Source organism: Cydia pomonella, chromosome 10 (genome assembly GCF_033807575.1).
Source record: "Cydia pomonella isolate Wapato2018A chromosome 10, ilCydPomo1, whole genome shotgun sequence".
Taxonomy (NCBI): domain Eukaryota; kingdom Metazoa; phylum Arthropoda; class Insecta; order Lepidoptera; family Tortricidae; genus Cydia; species Cydia pomonella.
The window spans coordinates 16,228,974-16,247,040 of record NC_084712.1 but is presented as its reverse complement, the minus strand read 5'-3'; the positions used below and the strand labels follow the sequence as shown (position 1 = coordinate 16,247,040).

The following is an 18,067-nucleotide window of genomic DNA, read 5'->3' as shown; positions in this document are numbered from 1 at the left end:
CCAAAAGAGAGGTATGGGCATTGTGAATGTCATCTCGCTTTGTGTGGTAAGGCACAGCCAGTGGATGTCGATCCAGATCTAGAGCAGAGCCCTGGGGAAGTACCTCCACCTTACAGAAAACAGCAGCCAAATAACACTAGACCCTACTCATAGTGTTGTGTTCCTGCCGGTGAGTAAGGTTGCCAGAGCTCAAGGAGGGGGGATTAGGGTCGGCAACGCGCATGTAACTCCTCTGGAGTTACAGGCATACATAGGCTACGGAGACTTTTTACCATCAGGCGGGCCGTATGCTTGTTTGTAGTATAAAAAAAATCATTACAACGCGAATCTTTTATAGTTGGAAGTGGATTTTTAAGCTGATTCAAATCATATGCCGTAATTGAGGGTATTTATTTGCCTCAAACACTTCGATTCTAAACTACTGCTGTACATATTCCAATTTTGTATGTTAATGCCAAGGACATAAAATGTTAACCGATCGCATCATCTTTGTAACGTAATTACGGTCATAGAATATTTCATATGGCTTTTAGTGTTAATATTTTAGTGTTATATGTTCGAGAAGCAAGTGACACTAAAAGAAGACTTTTAATCAGACAGGATTCAAAATCGAATCGTTAAGTAAAATAGTAGCTTGTTCATTAACTTCTTCGAAAGGTTGATTAAGATGTAATTTTATTTTAGAATCTGACAACTAAGTGAGATGTCGCTTTATGGCTCCGTACATTATGCCGATTATGCGATAACTGTGATTGTCATAAGTTGACTTTTGACAATTCAGCGACAACCAAACATGTGGTGCAGTACAGAGCCATATTTTCCAGCCGTTTTCTTCTTAAGACATCAACTCCCTTTTACAATGAATAACTCTTTGATATTACAGAACACAGGAGGAGTGTACGCGCAACTAGAAAAAGAGTGCAGCGAGCTTATAACGTCGCTTCGGGAGAAAGTTGAAGCGAGACGGCGTGAACTGGCGGTTGGCCTCAGCGACGCCGCGCGGGTACGGGTGCGGATGAGCGCCAATGATCTCAGAGTAAGTTGAAGTTGAAAAATCTTTAACTCTAAGTTCCTTGCGTTAGATTTCCAGGAGTTGAGCAAGAGGGTAACAAGCTGATAACGATTTTATTTCTTTATAGTTTTTACAGGAACGGTTTACACCAATTACACTTGCAATTTATGAATATTAATAAACACACTAATATATAAGTAACAGTATAGAAATTATTCTTCAACTTTTCACTCATTCATACTCTCACAGAAAGCGAGGCACCTGGACGCTAGTTTAGACCAGGGATCAGTAAATATATCTACTTGTAGACCGTTACCCAGAAGCCCGTTCAACGTGTTGATCATATCACACAATGGTGAGTGGCGGCGAGCGGCGGTAGCACGCGGTCCTGCGCTGTTTGACAACTGCAGGTAGGGGCGCCGGCGAGATCTGTTCGAAGGAACAATACTGCGGTTCAGGATGTTGTGCAGTTCCATACTATTGATTATGTTTCGGAGCACCTTGCAAAACGTAATCAACCGCACGTTGCTTCTACGCTCCCCGAGCGATCTCGTAGTTACGGTTGCGAATGATCTTAGAAGAGTCGCGAGCCATTAAGTGGAGACTACCTGCATTTCGAATGGGTAAGAATGCCGTTCGGACTAAAATTTTTATACCTCGTTCGTCGAATGATGGTCGATGGTGGTATGTAAAACGTTTTAGACATTTTTTGATATATTTCCGTGACAAAAATGTGGAAAAAACATATTTTTTTCAATTATTTTTTTAATTTAAGCCTAACCAAAAGACAATAGGAGAAATTGTCCAGATAAGGACCATCATTCGACGCGCGAGGTATAACAACTTCAAGGGGTAATTCTAAATATCAATACTATGATACTAGAGGCAGCATCTCTAACTATTTTTTTCCGTACCTCAATGAAGTGTCGGCACTTCATTGCGTGTAGTACGTTTCCTACTACTGGCGAGATGCCACGCATGTAACAAAAAAAAAAAAATATATAAATTAAAAATGCCTTTGTGCGTGATGAACTGATGAAAATGTATTCTAATAATATCAAGAAACACAATAAAACCCATATATAGTGACAGATGTCAAACTCCGAAATTGGCGGACACGCTTTTTTCTCAATAGCCTGTCTAGTACATATAAGTCAGTGTCAATGGACGTATGTTTTTCAGAGAGCAATACAGGCAGCGGCACTAGAGCTAGCGCGGCTGTGGGGCGACTGTGCGCGCGGGGACGAGTGGTGGGGCGCGCGCGGGCTCAGCGTCGGCGACTGGCACGCGCTCGCGGCCAACACGCTCGGCGAGGTGAGCGCACAGGGGCTGGGGTTATCTATTGTTTGTAAAATTTATTTAGACATGTAAAAATTAAACTATGTTTAACAAGTTTCACAGTATTGAACTTTCTTTCTAGGTATTCGACCCAGAAATCCTAGTAGCCTTAGAAGAAAGCGAAGCTCGGCTCCCGCTAGAGAGCGGGTCGGGAGCGCGCCTGTGGGCGGCGCGCTGCGGCCGCGACGAGGCGCCGCCCGACGTGCTCGCCGAGCGGGACGACTGGCGGCGCGCGCACGGTCAGTGTGGACACAGCCTTACTCGGCCCGGACAGTAGCTAGAGAGCGAAGCTCGGCTCCCGCTAGAGAGCGGGTCGGGAGCGCGCCTGTGGGCGGCGCGCTGCGGCCGCGACGAGGCGCCGCCCGACGTGCTCGCCGAGCGGGACGACTGGCGGCGCGCGCACGGTCAGTGTTGACACAGCCTTACTCGGCCCGGACAGTAGCTAGAGAGCGAAGCTCGGCTCCCGCTAGAGAGCGGGTCGGGAGCGCGCCTGTGGGCGGCGCGCTGCGGCCGCGACGAGGCGCCGCCCGACGTGCTCGCCGAGCGGGACGACTGGCGGCGCGCGCACGGTCAGTGTTGACACAGCCTTACTCGGCCCGGACAGTAGCTAGAGAGCGAAGCTCGGCTCCCGCTAGAGAGCGGGTCGGGAGCGCGCCTGTGGGCGGCGCGCTGCGGCCGCGACGAGGCGCCGCCCGACGTGCTCGCCGAGCGGGACGACTGGCGGCGCGCGCACGGTCAGTGTTGACACAGCCTTACTCGGCCCGGACAGTAGCTAGAGAGCGAAGCTCGGCTCCCGCTAGAGAGCGGGTCGGGAGCGCGCCTGTGGGCGGCGCGCTGCGGCCGCGACGAGGCGCCGCCCGACGTGCTCGCCGAGCGGGACGACTGGCGGCGCGCGCACGGTCAGTGTTGACACAGCCTTACTCGGCCCGGACAGTAGCTAGAGAGCGAAGCTCGGCTCCCGCTAGAGAGCGGGTCGGGAGCGCGCCTGTGGGCGGCGCGCTGCGGCCGCGACGAGGCGCCGCCCGACGTGCTCGCCGAGCGGGACGACTGACGGCGCGCGCACGGTCAGTGTTGACACAGCCTTACTCGGCCCGGACAGTAGCTAGAGAGCGAAGCTCGGCTCCCGCTAGAGAGCGGGTCGGGAGCGCGCCTGTGGGCGGCGCGCTGCGGCCGCGACGAGGCGCCGCCCGACGTGCTCGCCGAGCGGGACGACTGACGGCGCGCGCACGGTCAGTGTTGACACAGCCTTACTCGGCCCGGACAGTAGCTAGAGAGCGAAGCTCGGCTCCCGCTAGAGAGCGGGTCGGGAGCGCGCCTGTGGGCGGCGCGCTGCGGCCGCGACGAGGCGCCGCCCGACGTGCTCGCCGAGCGGGACGACTGACGGCGCGCGCACGGTCAGTGTTGACACAGCCTTACTCGGCCCGGACAGTAGCTAGAGAGCGAAGCTCGGCTCCCGCTAGAGAGCGGGTCGGGAGCGCGCCTGTGGGCGGCGCGCTGCGGCCGCGACGAGGCGCCGCCCGACGTGCTCGCCGAGCGGGACGACTGGCGGCGCGCGCACGGTCAGTGTTGACACAGCCTTACTCGGCCCGGACAGTAGCTAGAGAGCGAAGCTCGGCTCCCGCTAGAGAGCGGGTCGGGAGCGCGCCTGTGGGCGGCGCGCTGCGGCCGCGACGAGGCGCCGCCCGACGTGCTCGCCGAGCGGGACGACTGACGGCGCGCGCACGGTCAGTGTTGACACAGCCTTACTCGGCCCGGACAGTAGCTAGAGAGCGAAGCTCGGCTCCCGCTAGAGAGCGGGTCGGGAGCGCGCCTGTGGGCGGCGCGCTGCGGCCGCGACGAGGCGCCGCCCGACGTGCTCGCCGAGCGGGACGACTGGCGGCGCGCGCACGGTCAGTGTTGACACAGCCTTACTCGGCCCGGACAGTAGCTAGAGAGCGAAGCTCGGCTCCCGCTAGAGAGCGGGTCGGGAGCGCGCCTGTGGGCGGCGCGCTGCGGCCGCGACGAGGCGCCGCCCGACGTGCTCGCCGAGCGGGACGACTGGCGGCGCGCGCACGGTCAGTGTTGACACAGCCTTACTCGGCCCGGACAGTAGCTAGAGAGCGAAGCTCGGCTCCCGCTAGAGAGCGGGTCGGGAGCGCGCCTGTGGGCGGCGCGCTGCGGCCGCGACGAGGCGCCGCCCGACGTGCTCGCCGAGCGGGACGACTGGCGGCGCGCGCACGGTCAGTGTTGACACAGCCTTACTCGGCCCGGACAGTAGCTAGAGAGCGAAGCTCGGCTCCCGCTAGAGAGCGGGTCGGGAGCGCGCCTGTGGGCGGCGCGCTGCGGCCGCGACGAGGCGCCGCCCGACGTGCTCGCCGAGCGGGACGACTGGCGGCGCGCGCACGGTCAGTGTTGACACAGCCTTACTCGGCCCGGACAGTAGCTAGAGAGCGAAGCTCGGCTCCCGCTAGAGAGCGGGTCGGGAGCGCGCCTGTGGGCGGCGCGCTGCGGCCGCGACGAGGCGCCGCCCGACGTGCTCGCCGAGCGGGACGACTGGCGGCGCGCGCACGGTCAGTGTTGACACAGCCTTACTCGGCCCGGACAGTAGCTAGAGAGCGAAGCTCGGCTCCCGCTAGAGAGCGGGTCGGGAGCGCGCCTGTGGGCGGCGCGCTGCGGCCGCGACGAGGCGCCGCCCGACGTGCTCGCCGAGCGGGACGACTGGCGGCGCGCGCACGGTCAGTGTTGACACAGCCTTACTCGGCCCGGACAGTAGCTAGAGAGCGAAGCTCGGCTCCCGCTAGAGAGCGGGTCGGGAGCGCGCCTGTGGGCGGCGCGCTGCGGCCGCGACGAGGCGCCGCCCGACGTGCTCGCCGAGCGGGACGACTGGCGGCGCGCGCACGGTCAGTGTTGACACAGCCTTACTCGGCCCGGACAGTGGCTAGAGAGCGGGTCGGGAGCGCGTGCTTGTGTATACAAGCCTTACATGACCCGGGCTATTGTCAGCCCGATCTACTGTGGTAAGCTACTGCTAAAGAGCGGAGTCCGGTTGCCGCTAAAGAACGTTGAGAGCGCGCCAATGGGACTGATTTAACTTTACAGTCCATCTAAGCTAACTCTATACGGACTTTGCGTTGACGTGACAAAGTTATCTATCAATAAACGTTATCTTAGTCCTATTATCAATAACTCTGGCATTAGTTTGAAATTGTTTGCAATATTTAATTTGGAACTTCTGTTCGACAGGCATGTGGGCAGAATGGGGCGGAACACCCGCGCCGCGAGTGCCGCCGCCGACGCTGGAGCTGAGCGCCTTCAGTCCCCGCGTGCCCTCGATGCCGCCCGTGCCGCCGCCACCCGTAGTGGCGCTGGTGTTGCACAACAGGTTTTTAACAAAACTACCATTTCCATTTGTAGGATTATGTCTTAATAAGGTTTCGCCACGCTTCACGCGGTTGAACCTAGCATACCGCGCACCCAATGTTCGCCCAGCCACGCCGTACTTGCGTCGCGCACTACTCACGTCCTGCTTGCAGCTTTTCAGTACCAGCTTGTAGCTGGGGAAATGAGGATCGTGATCATTAAGAGATAATTTGTACTTGATCAAACACTCATTCCCATCAAGTTTCAAAACCTTATGACAAATTCCTCACGTTTCTAACTCTAATTTATCTTGCAGGGAATCAGATAACCCCGTCCCACTAGACTCGGACCTTTGCGCCGAAATTCTGAGAAGTTTAGAGGATGCGCCCGACTGTGATGATAGGAGAGGTATGTTTTGTATATTTACGGATACAAACCAGTAAACAATGGTACTTAATTTGTTTATTTTATCTTATTTCTTTGGCTCACAAAACAAGTTATAGACAATAGCGAAAATTACAGTATTAATTTACAGTTCAGATCTAGACTAACTAAACATATGTGCACAGAATGATAAGGACATATAATTACAATTTATCGCTAGAGAGGTGAGATGTCATTTCTACGCTAGATAATGAACAAAAAGGTAAAATAAACTACTGTTTATTTGCAAAACTTAGCAATTAACACATAAAATCATCTGTGAAAACAAGCTTCAACTAAAAAAAAAACAACCAATAAGAATGTACTAAATAGAAAGAATATATTAAATAACTGTCCGTTGTCTTCTTAGAATTGTCCGGTCTTTTTGCCACTGCTGATGGAAGCCTGGGGTTCGCTTGGCATCTAATCCCAAGAATTGCTATATAGTATTTTTCAAACGGCTTGTGTACGGTGATAGACAAAAATTGTATTGAATGCCATCTTTCACCGTACCCACCCAAGTTGTTTGAAAAATTATCCTTCCTTTATCGAGCGGGGATTATCTAAATTTTTCAGACGGTGTCGAGCGATACAGAGGCGGTGGTAGCGACGAAGGCGGCAGCGACGGCGCGAGCGAAGGAACGCTCGACGACGACGCCAGTTCAAACCACACTAGAGAAACCGACGGGGCGCTCTGCAGGTATAGTCGTTAGTTTTCAAGCTGGCCCTTACGGCTAACTCTTTGTCTATTGTAAGGGGTCATCCATTCATTACATCACACGTTTAGGGGGTGGGAGGGGTCAAGAAAATGTGACATGTTGTGACAAGGCGGAGGGGGGGAGTCACAAACTTTGTGACGTCACTGTAACTTCATCGGTCACTGATTTTTTTTTTTATTCGCTAGACAGTTAAACGAGTTTTTGAAACGGTAATCGTTTTTATTCGGTTATTTTTCTTTTCCAATCTGTTTTCTATTATAAAATTACTAATATTTCTTTTGTCAAAAATATTTTGATCATAATTAATAATGCCTATTTCGTTGAAAACAAAATTTCCAATAAATGTGACGTCACACCAAGGGTTTGCCAAGTATGACAAGGAGGGGGGGGGGGGGGGGTCAAAAAACCTCGAAATTCGTATGACGTAATTACTGGATGACCCCTAAGTAAACTATATGTCTGGCATATTTCCGGTACCCCATTTTGTACTCCCATACATGCCCCCGTGTGACAGCCGCTGTACTTGCAGAGCGGCGCCGAGCGCCGAGCGCGCCGCCTGCCGCTGGACGCTGACCGGGCGCGGCGTGCGCCTCCGCGCCGACCTCGCCAGCCCTGAGGACGTCTCGCTCGACACCGACCGCTCGCATGTTGGCACTTCGGTTTGAACCCAATTACCACTACAGAAAGTTCACAATCGAAGTTAACGCGACGGGCGTTTCCGACGCTTTCGCTTCAGATATTCACCGGGCTCTCTACGCCAGCATTTCATTCTGAACCTTACGGCAACTACATAAAATACACATTTGTTTGTAAGGCGTCCGGCGCATACGCCTTTAAAGCCTCTGTACCTTATAACCACCGATAGGTATATTCGATAGTAAGGGCGATCGCTTGCGCCGGTATAGTTTTGGGGATGATTGATGTTAGTAATGACACTAAGAACCTGAGAACGCTCGAGATTGAAGCTTACGATACCGAAGATAGAAAGTCGATTGTAGGGCGATAGGCTCTCTTAATACGCTTTAAAAATAATGACAAAGTAGCTTCGTTTTGTACTGTACCATATTAATCGATTATTCTAATATAGATAGGTTGAAGTTAAAATGAGAATTGCAGCTTAACTGGAATTATTTTGTTCTTGAATCCTATTGTAACGCAATAAGGTCTTCATCTGTATTTCTCAAGACTATTTTTTTTTATAAGAGTAAGTTATTGTATACGGAACTGGCAGCTTATACATTAAAAATCAAAAACATATTGATTACGTAAACATTTAAATTTAACTCAATGGTCCGACCATTATAGTCAGTTTACTTTCATAATAGTGATAAAAGTGTGCCCTAAGCTTAAAGTGGAATGCTATCGTAATGTAAACGCTATAATCGATGCAGTAAGACTTAAAATTGATTAAAATTGGTATTGTCAATTGGCAGCTGATGATTGGGAATATATGTGTGTGTGTGTGTGTGCATGTTTTGGTTGTATATGCTACTAAGTTGGTAGAAATACGTTACTGAAACGATTTGCGGTATAAAGATTCATCAGTCATTGGGTGTGACACAAAAGGGATGAAAAAGAGGTGTGTATTTCATGTAAACACATACCTACTTAAAAAAAACTACGTCAAAATATTTCTTGTATACTTTGATTCCATCAAACTTTTTCAATCCATGTAATTTGAACCTTTGAATTTTTTTGAAATCCTTAGCGTAACAGATAATTGTTTTATTTACCTTAGATCACACTTGCATCAGACCACGTTCGACGTGTTGCCTCTCTGTCGCACTCGTAAATTCTTACGTACGTGTGACAGGAAGGCACCATGTCGAACGTGGTTAGCGGCAGGCCCTCAGGTCTGGAGGCCTAAATAACTCAATATTCAACTCTACGGCTTTAAACATAACGTTTTATTTCGTTTGTGGGAATAATACGTGATACTTTAGTCTTAGTTCAAATATTGTAGTGAGCCGTTTTGGCTTAAGTACCTCTAGATTAATTTCGACTCTTAGGACTTATATTTTAGGTTGATTTTCCAATGTTCTTCTCTTAACTTAAGACTTCTTCGCGCGTTTTATGCTTGCATGTTAAACTTTTTTTAATGGAAAGTTGTGTAGATTAGGTCGCATTACGTTTATTTATAATCTGTGTGTACGCCATCCTGAGGACGTATTTTAAGCATAGTTTTTAGGTGTATCGGCCCGATTAGATACTTGCTACAGATACGATATGGCTTAGATATGTCAATGTCAACCAAGGATCGGAAACCGGTATTTTTTGGATGCGAACGAAAACGGTATTTTTTCGTTCATTGTTAATTATTTAATTTCAATTGGGCAATCTGATAATACGAAGTCGTTATCTACATAATACACAACTGAGTCTTACATTTGGAGTAAAATAAAACGAAATATATGGTTATTTCGAAGTTTTTTCCAAATACCGGTACCGATCCCTGATGTCAACAGTGGCTTTTATTGAAACAAAAACGTTACTTTTGACAATGACATATCCAACGATTTTTTTTACGTATCTTAAAGGGGCCGTATGATTGAATGGGATGACGCTAGGAAGACTTTGAAGTGCACTTGTATAGGACAACGATAGCAATGGGGTATGGGCTACACTAAATTACTAACACTGGAATTTTTACTTTTTTTCTAAGCAGAATAAGGCAATTTTTTTAATAACAATTATATGCCGTGTCTATATGCATGATGTATGAAAAGAAAACACTCATACGAAATGAAAAATACTGCATTTATGGTCTCTAGTAGAGGCAACGGCATCATTTTTAAGAATCAAATGGTGTTCGTGTACTGTACCAAAGAGAATTTTAAATAGAGGTATATTGTCGAAGAAAACTTTGTAGTGAAGTAAATTTACTGCCATCTTTCGACACATAATGGAAACTTTTAGAATGCCATTTGACTTTGACCCTTATTCTTTCACAGATATGTGTTCAATTTGTTAAATATCAAAAAGTGGCGCCGTTACCGGGCACTACCTAAAGGTTATGACGCCATCGCTCGAAACGATGCTGCTATACCTTTGGCCTTTGATCTATTAGATGGCGCCACTTGCTGATATTAACAAATTGAACACATATCAGTGAAAGAATAAGGATCAATGTCAAACGGCGTTCGAAAAGTTTCAATTACGTGTCGAAAGATGGCAGTAAATTTACGTCGCTATAAAGTTTTTTTGACAATACAACTCTATTTCAAATTCTCTTTGACTATACTAATCGAATCGATCACGATTACAAAGAAATTATTTTCCGCTTATAATTACCGTGTTAATTGGAAAATCTACACTACTTTATTTCTTGATGCCATACTAAAAATTTCAGGGTTAGTTAATTAAGTTAGTTAGTTATTTGCGTTTGACACTCGTAGTGTTAGCTTGAGATTTTACTATTTACTTATTTACACGTTTTAATCAGGAGGCATTAATTTAACGCATTTATTTCGATCTCTTGTTTACTCTCTTATTTTTTTACTTAGCAGCACAAATTTAGTGTTTATTCTTTCAAATTGTGGCATTTACTCTTACAAAGAACTTCATGATAGTTTTACAAATTTTGTAGTTATTTAAGTTTCGAAATTATTTCGTGCCATTTTTCCTTGCCATGGAGTATCAAAATTTTACTGACATGGTAGGAATCATGTATTTAACAAGCTATTCGTTATAAACTTTATAAAAGAATGCGGTATCGGCCTATATGAAACATACAAAGAAAAATACCTCATGATTTAGTGGAGTTGACTTGAATGAAATAAATATCTTCTTCCAAAATATATATTTGGATAGTATGTACGGCTTCACAAACATCTTTACAAGGTAACGATCTTAATATACAGACTCGTACATGACCTTATTGTTGGCGTTTTATTTTAATAGCCATAAAATATTTTTACACAATTTCCAAACCTGGTTGGATGCCTGATAGGTCTGCCTTATGTGCCTTCATTGACTAGCTTGTTAAAAATTTGCCACTTTGCAAATTTTTGACGACTGGACGTTTGAATGTATTTAAGAATTATTTCGCTTTTTCTTCGCCAGTGTCATGATGATGATAAACATTGTGTGTAACTCCGAGGGTAAGAAGATTGCAAACTCTATTCTTTTATTCACTCCAGCCTGCGACTGTCGTGAATTAACACCCTCGTCTCCAAAATTTCTCTTATCCCCCTCGTTGCTTAATGTACTTTTTTGAAACATTGGCTTGTAAAGATGTTTGGGAACCCGACTGTACCTTGTGACGAGTTGAAAGTGGATAGCAAATTGCTTTATTCATTTATAATATACAAAGCATCTTAATCCAAAACCGGGAACAATGGAATAAAAAACGGGGCAAGTGCGAGTCGGAATCGCGCACGAAGGGTTCCGTACCATTATATATAAAAACGGCAAATAAAATATGTTTGTTGTATGGGACCCCCCTTAAATATATTTTTTTATTCTGTTATTAGTATTTGTTGTTATAGCGGCAACAGAAATACATCACCTGTGAAAATTTCAACTGTCTAGCTATCACGATTCATGAGATACAGCCTGTTGACAGACGGACGGACGGACGGACAGCGAAGTCTCAGTAATAGGGTCCCGTTTGACCCTTTGGGTACGGAACCCTAAAAAGTGGACAAGGAGTCCCCAGATAATGGGATAAGGCTTAGGAAAAGAAGAAGAGCATCTTAATATCTTTAATCCAGGACTATGCTTCTGTGAAGATGTTTTGACGATGGAGCATATATGTCGTGAATTCCCATTTACTGTATGTATGGCTCTGATCTTGCCATCAGCCGGATTGTATGCTTTTATGGCACCATCGTGGTATTAAAAGGTTGTATTTTTAAGCTATGATAATTCACCTAATGGCCTTTTTATTCAAAATAAAGCAATTTTATATTCACTCAACCAAGTTAAGACTTTTAAAGTGCAATAATGTTAACCACAACTTAGGTACTATTTTAGATAGATCTTTTAAATTTTACATTATTGATAGCGAACATTGCGTCGCCGCTAGTTCATCACACAAAAAAATTGAAAACATATAATTCATACATTTAACTAACTCTGTACTGAAATAATTCGGTTTTTCATTATATTGTAAAAAAGCGGAAGGCCAGACGTTTGGTCCAATAAGTATTTAAGCCCGCAATTTTTACCAATCGATATTTGTAAAAGTTATAGGGATGCATTTATATATTACTTTTAATGGCAGCTAGGGAAACCATCATAGACAGACACACTTATCATTTTTTTTCAACGTATTTGTAGGTATAAATAAGATCCCGAGACCGAGAGATAGTCGTTACCGTTACCCGAATATAAAAATAGTTATATTCGGGTGACTTTTTACATGTCTTTATTTTGTTTGGAATTTACTATTAAATTCAAGTAATATACATATAATTTAAACCTAAAATAAGGGCGTCTAGTGAAGTTGACTTTTGAAACCTGACCTCAAAATACCGATCAAAATTAAGAGAGAATTTTAAAACTGCACCTTCTTTAATTTCTATAACATATAACTGCATCGTCTGCATCCCTGTAACGAGACGATTGGGACGGTAGTATAGGTACGTCCAAGAGTTGGTCGCAATGTTGGCAGCTTTAGGCCTCTGTACACATTGGGCTAACATCGGCCAAACTCTGCGACGTATGCATTGAAACGAGATCGCAATAACGCTGGCTCCTTCTAACAGTCTCGCATAACTTGGTTAACGTTGACCCATTGTGTGCAGAGCGTTTTTTCATGAAGGGTCCACCTATATAGTGCCAGCGTTGGGGTCTACTCATAGTTGTAGCACTTTGCCTTGTGTTAGACGCACGTAGTTCTGTCTAACCTTAACTGTAATTTTTTTAGTCGGTTACTGCATATTGGACTTTATCTAGTACATAATAAAGTCCAAATATAAAATCATCGAACAAAAAAGTTGGCAGCTTAAGTGTAGACACTTGTAGTTCACGGTCTGACCACTAGATATCGCACGTTGGTGACCATGCTTAATGGTTAATCATTTTTTTGTTTTGATCCAAGAAAAACTACTCATTATATCCCTCATATATCTAATGCTAGGCTGAAACTTGAAGAATTGCAATTTTTTATGTGATTTCTGTTCATTAACATAAGTTACGTTTGAAATTATTTATCATTACGATAGATTTCCTAACTAGGGATAAGGATTCAATGTTGACGAGTCTAAACCATTTTTTTTAGTTGGACAACTTATTATTTTTTATTGATTAGTTTCGCAACATTAATATTTTCGACCGATTATCATTGAGTGTGTGCACTGACTTTAGTTGTAGTGATAGAGGCGTTCCTATGCCTTTAGGCTAAGTGTTTACGCTTGGCACGCTCAAACGTATATAATTCTAAAATAAATCTTAAATGAAATGTCTTTTTAACGTCCAAATCATTATATCCTTTCTTAGGAAAAGTATATATACTATCTTTTTTACGTAATAATTATATTTATTTCCAAAATGAAGTGATTTATTGTCTTAGTTTTACAGTCGTAGATATACCCTGCAATCCATATTACAAACAAACAAACGTTACTTCTTTTGAGTAGTGTTTGACTTTGTAACATATTAAAAATACTATTACTAGTTGACAGAAATACCTGATATTTGGTCTAATATATCTGTAAAAAGTTCCCGGTAAAACCGGGCAGAGTCCTAAAATTACCGAAAGAACAGATCAATTATAAAGCATTTGCTAGAGTAGAGTTTAAACGTTGCAATATTTTAAGTGACCATGACAGTAAGCTTTAGTTAGGTTACATTAGGCTAGGGATTATATTTATTGTAGTATAAAGTACAATTTTAGGTTGACAACTCCTGTTCTACATCTATTCAACGTCACTGAACTTATCAAAATCGTTTATTGATTTACACTTTACAGCAGATATTTGATTGGCGATTGAGTAACGTGAATTCTAGTCAGGAGTTCTCAACCTATTGTAAGAAATATATTGTAATTATTGAACTTTAACGCTCTCTCTTAGATTATAAAGCCAAATAGGTATGGATTGAAATTAATATATAGGTATAATTATGTTATTTATTATACACAAATGGAGTCATTGGTAATTTTAAGCCAGAATGTTTTATTTGTTGTTTATTTTGAGGATAGACTTTACAACATTCTAAGTCTAAATACTGCCGAGAAAGCAATATTAACAACAAGTCAATAATTATAAATGAATTTGTTTTTAACATTCTTCGCAACAATTAAGTAAAACATAGCATAATACTAACAGGGCTAATCATTATAACCATATTATTATTGTTATACTATCATTTTTCACAAAATACCTAGTCCATGAATAAAGGGAGCAACTATGAGTAACTTTAATTTGCTGTACTGTCAGGCAATTATTTCCCAAACACTGCCGAATGTGTTACCTTAACTGCACCAATCTACAAGGTTTTCCCAAAAAATCCAATCATATTCCAATAGGGGGTAATACTGCATGTTCTGCCGCTAGAGTGCATCACTAGCACATATTGTAAACAGTTTTTGACTAGTTTTCACAGATAATTTGTTACGAATACATTTATGCATCAAGGTTTGGTTACAGAGGGCCTACCGCGAAACACGAAATTTCGTTATCTGCCTCTCTTTCGCTCGAATATGCAGGAGTGATAGAGAGACAGATAACGATTTCCGTGTTTCGTGGTAGGCCCTCTGTGCTAGTGGCGTCCCCTACGCAGGGTTTTGCGTAATATTCCCTATTAATCCAGCTTTTATGATTCATTTTAAGGCCCGATAGTGCAATCTAATTTGAACTTTAAATCGTAATACCTACTAAAGTTGAAATTTTACTGGCGCGTATGTGGTTGATAAATCGTACTATGCCTGGAAAAAGGTAATGAAACCATAACCATCACATCATTCACCCTGTATGACCAAATAATGGAAACTCAACCCTATACTGGTTCCCACAACACGCGAAACACTGGTAAGAAAGGGACAGCCAAGTTCTCCCATCTCCCTTACTTACGATGGCCTTAGCCCACTCGATTTTGCTCATTAATTTACACCTAGTCTTAAGTCTCCTCTTCATATGTTAGTTCTAAGACAGCACACCATGTTCATTTTATGAAATAATCGTGATAATGATACTCTTATAAAATTACGTAATTTTAACTGGATGTGCCTACGTTTTGTCACAAAGCATGTTTATAAAAATAACAAAATTGTGGAATGGCTTTAGTGTGTTAGCATATAAGTTAAGGGGTTAAGACTAGGGGCTCCCAATCCTTTTCGGTACGCGGCGCCCTTGCAAGTTTAAAACTGTAATTTCGGCGCCCTAACCTAGCTACCTATAGGCTATTGGAAATAGATAGGTAACATATTGAGGAGGATTGCCTCACGGCGCCCCTCTTTAATGTCTACGGCACAACAGGGCGCCGCAGTGCACAGTTTGAGAACCAGAGGCTGCGCTAGGTGTGGGCGACCGCCTACGGCCTCGCGGTCCGAGAGGCCTCGCGCTCCAAAAACGTATAACTCGGCGTAACGTTTTTTTTTTTGTTATTTCTTGCGACACCAGAGGGCCTCGCTAAATGTAACTTGCCTACACCAAATACTTGCCCTGCCACTGTTGGGAACCCCTGAGTTAAGCCACTCTGGAGCTTTAGTTAGGTTACTAGCATTCAAATGATTGTGTTATACAGTACCCTATAACTATCGAAATATGCTTCGATTGCAGAGGAAGCACTTACTTATGGAACTTACTGAAGTAAGAATTTCACCACCAATTGGTTGGAAGGAAAAACAACTTTAATCACACCCGTTATTAATGCTGCAGTTCATTGAAAATTAGGGTAGGCAAAAATACGTATCTACCCTAAATTCGCCTTTAATACATAACTTTACCTTACCTAGTATTCCACTATAAATTGAATCACGAGATTCATGGGCGTGCTACCCCAATATTTAGGATTGGGAATAAGGGTTACTTAATGTCATTTTTAGAGTAAAAAAGAGATAAGGCAAAGTTTTGGTAAAATTTTATTTTTTAATTATTATACAGGTCTTTGTATTGAGATGTGAATGTATAGCTATTTCCTGGTAAAATTATTACTTATTATTTTACTGGGGCGAAGTTGGGCACCAACGGTGAAGTTAGGGGTCCCTTCTTTTCAATGAATTCCAACATAGATAACGGGGTTTGACTACATATAAACTATAACATATCCATAACAACATTTACATAACTTTGCCCTAACCAACCAATCGCGCGAGTGATGCGAATTCACCAACCAATCGCGTTGTGGCGTTAGACTGCACGATTGGCTCGAATTCGTGTGCGTGACACGGCTGTACTGGCCCCATTCTTATTGCCCGTAAGGCCCGTCCTTAGATATATGTCAATGCATAACTACCGGAGTTTCTAATTGGGAATGGCCGAGCGCTTGACACGCCATCTAAAAATAGCTTTTACCGCCGTTTCCGATTGAAAACCTGAAGTTGGTGGTTAAATTGTTACAGACCCACGTCAAGTCGAACATTAAAGTTATCATTTTTTGTTAATTTGTACCCTGGGCCATCTCATTTGGGACATTTGGTTTAACACTCAATTTTGTTTAACAAACCGTTCCCCCGAACTTTTCAGTATTTTTTCATGAAAGCCTACTTTTTTACAATTACGCTATCGCTGTACGAAGTACACTAACTTTTATCACTGACACAACTATAATCTCTCTCAGTCATCCTTGTATAGTATAAAAGAGACGGGTGTGTGGGTGATAAGTGCTGGTGTTATGCCCTTGTGGCATTCTTTGTTTTATAAATGCAATGTTGTGAGATTTTTATTTAATAAAGCGTTGAGAAAATGTGTATCGTTTTATTTCAGTGTAAAAAATAAAAATAATACGATAAAAAACCTACTCACCTTCAATATTAGGGCTACCCACACTACCGTATTTTGAGCGTCGGCGTCAGCGCTATGGAAAATGACGTCGCTGCGCCGACGTTGCGTCGAGCAGCAGCCATAATAGAGTTGACTAGACGCAGACGCTCGGAAGACGGTAGTGAGCGTGGCTCTTAAGTATAGCTAGGTAGAGTCTGTGCGGAGAGAGAAGCTTTGTAGAAAGTGTTGGATCCCATACATTTCACGACTCTCCTCTTTCCGCACAGAATCGAATTATTTGTTTTACAAGGGGCAAACCCCTCATGCTAATATTGATATTCGAGGACTTGAAAGGTTCCAAAAATTTACTAAGAGGTAGCGAGTTGTTCGCTAAGTGAAATCTTGAGCGTTGCTAGGATTAAACAAACTGCTACTGAGCAAAAACATTTTTTTTACCACACCAATGCGAAGGAAATACTAACTATAAAACATTACAAGTCAAATCCAAATGAACGCTATTCAATATTTATCACTCAAAAGTCAAATCAACCAGCCAACATGAGGAAACAACTTAAAATTTTCATGGAATTTCTTTGCAACTCTTGTAGGAAAAAACTTCTACATCATAAAAATTGACTCACCTAGCTTACTATCCCTAGTCACATTCCATACTCCTCGATTTAGATCCCGTGCTCCTAAGACTTTCTCCCTTCTAGTCTACAGAAATAATACCTCTTTGCCGTGAGTACAATGATTTGGTATACAAAAATAGAGAAATTGACATTGTCGATTCACGGCTGGCAGTATTCAAGAGGCAGCTTGTTAGGGTACTCGGCCATCATACTTCACAATAATATTAAGCAATTTGACATGTTAAAATTATTTATGTTATTCTGTAATTTAGTGTAGTTTTAGGATTTACATATTTTTTTTATAATTTTAGGATGTTATTGCTCGTTTTAATTTTATCTCGCTGTGCATGCTTATTTTGGATTCTTATATAATTCCTATTTTTCTATATATTGTAAAACAAATTTGAATGTTGTCTGTTTAATGTACCTTTAAATAAATTAAAATAAAAAATAAATGAAACTTTCTATTCAGTTTTTGAAGAACGCCTTTACAAACAGGTGTATTGCAAATAATCAAACTTGGCCGTAAATATGCAATCTCAAACTAACAATTATTTTATCCTCCTTCGGCCCAAGGTCCTACCTATACGACTTATTCAGTGCGATAAAATTAAAATCATATTCAGTTGGAACAAGAGTTCAATTTGATTTGTTTCTTTTCGTTTACAAACAGGTTTTTTGGTACGATTTCCATGTATTAATGGAGATAGTTTGTTTTGACTCGTGGAAGGGCATGAC

General features: G+C 43.6%; 1 protein-coding gene across 2 annotated transcripts in view; it reads left to right on the top strand.

The window, feature by feature from the left end:
- LOC133522280 (uncharacterized) overlaps positions 1-16,680 on the top strand; it is a 42,166-nt gene extending 25,486 nt beyond the window's left edge. Inside the window, exons 18-24 of one of the 2 annotated variants that reach the window (XM_061857555.1) lie at positions 884-1,036; positions 2,195-2,326; positions 2,433-2,589; positions 5,573-5,711; positions 6,006-6,097; positions 6,689-6,812; positions 7,361-16,680. In XM_061857555.1, the coding sequence (XP_061713539.1) occupies positions 884-1,036; positions 2,195-2,326; positions 2,433-2,589; positions 5,573-5,711; positions 6,006-6,097; positions 6,689-6,812; positions 7,361-7,496 (933 nt within the window). In that variant the 3' untranslated portion in view covers positions 7,497-16,680. Of the gene's footprint in view, positions 1-883; positions 1,037-2,194; positions 2,327-2,432; positions 3,367-5,572; positions 5,712-6,005; positions 6,098-6,688; positions 6,813-7,360 lie in introns of those variants that run through there. The other variant, XM_061857554.1, reaches the window with a different exon arrangement.
- The last annotated feature ends 1,387 nt before the right edge of the window (positions 16,681-18,067 follow it).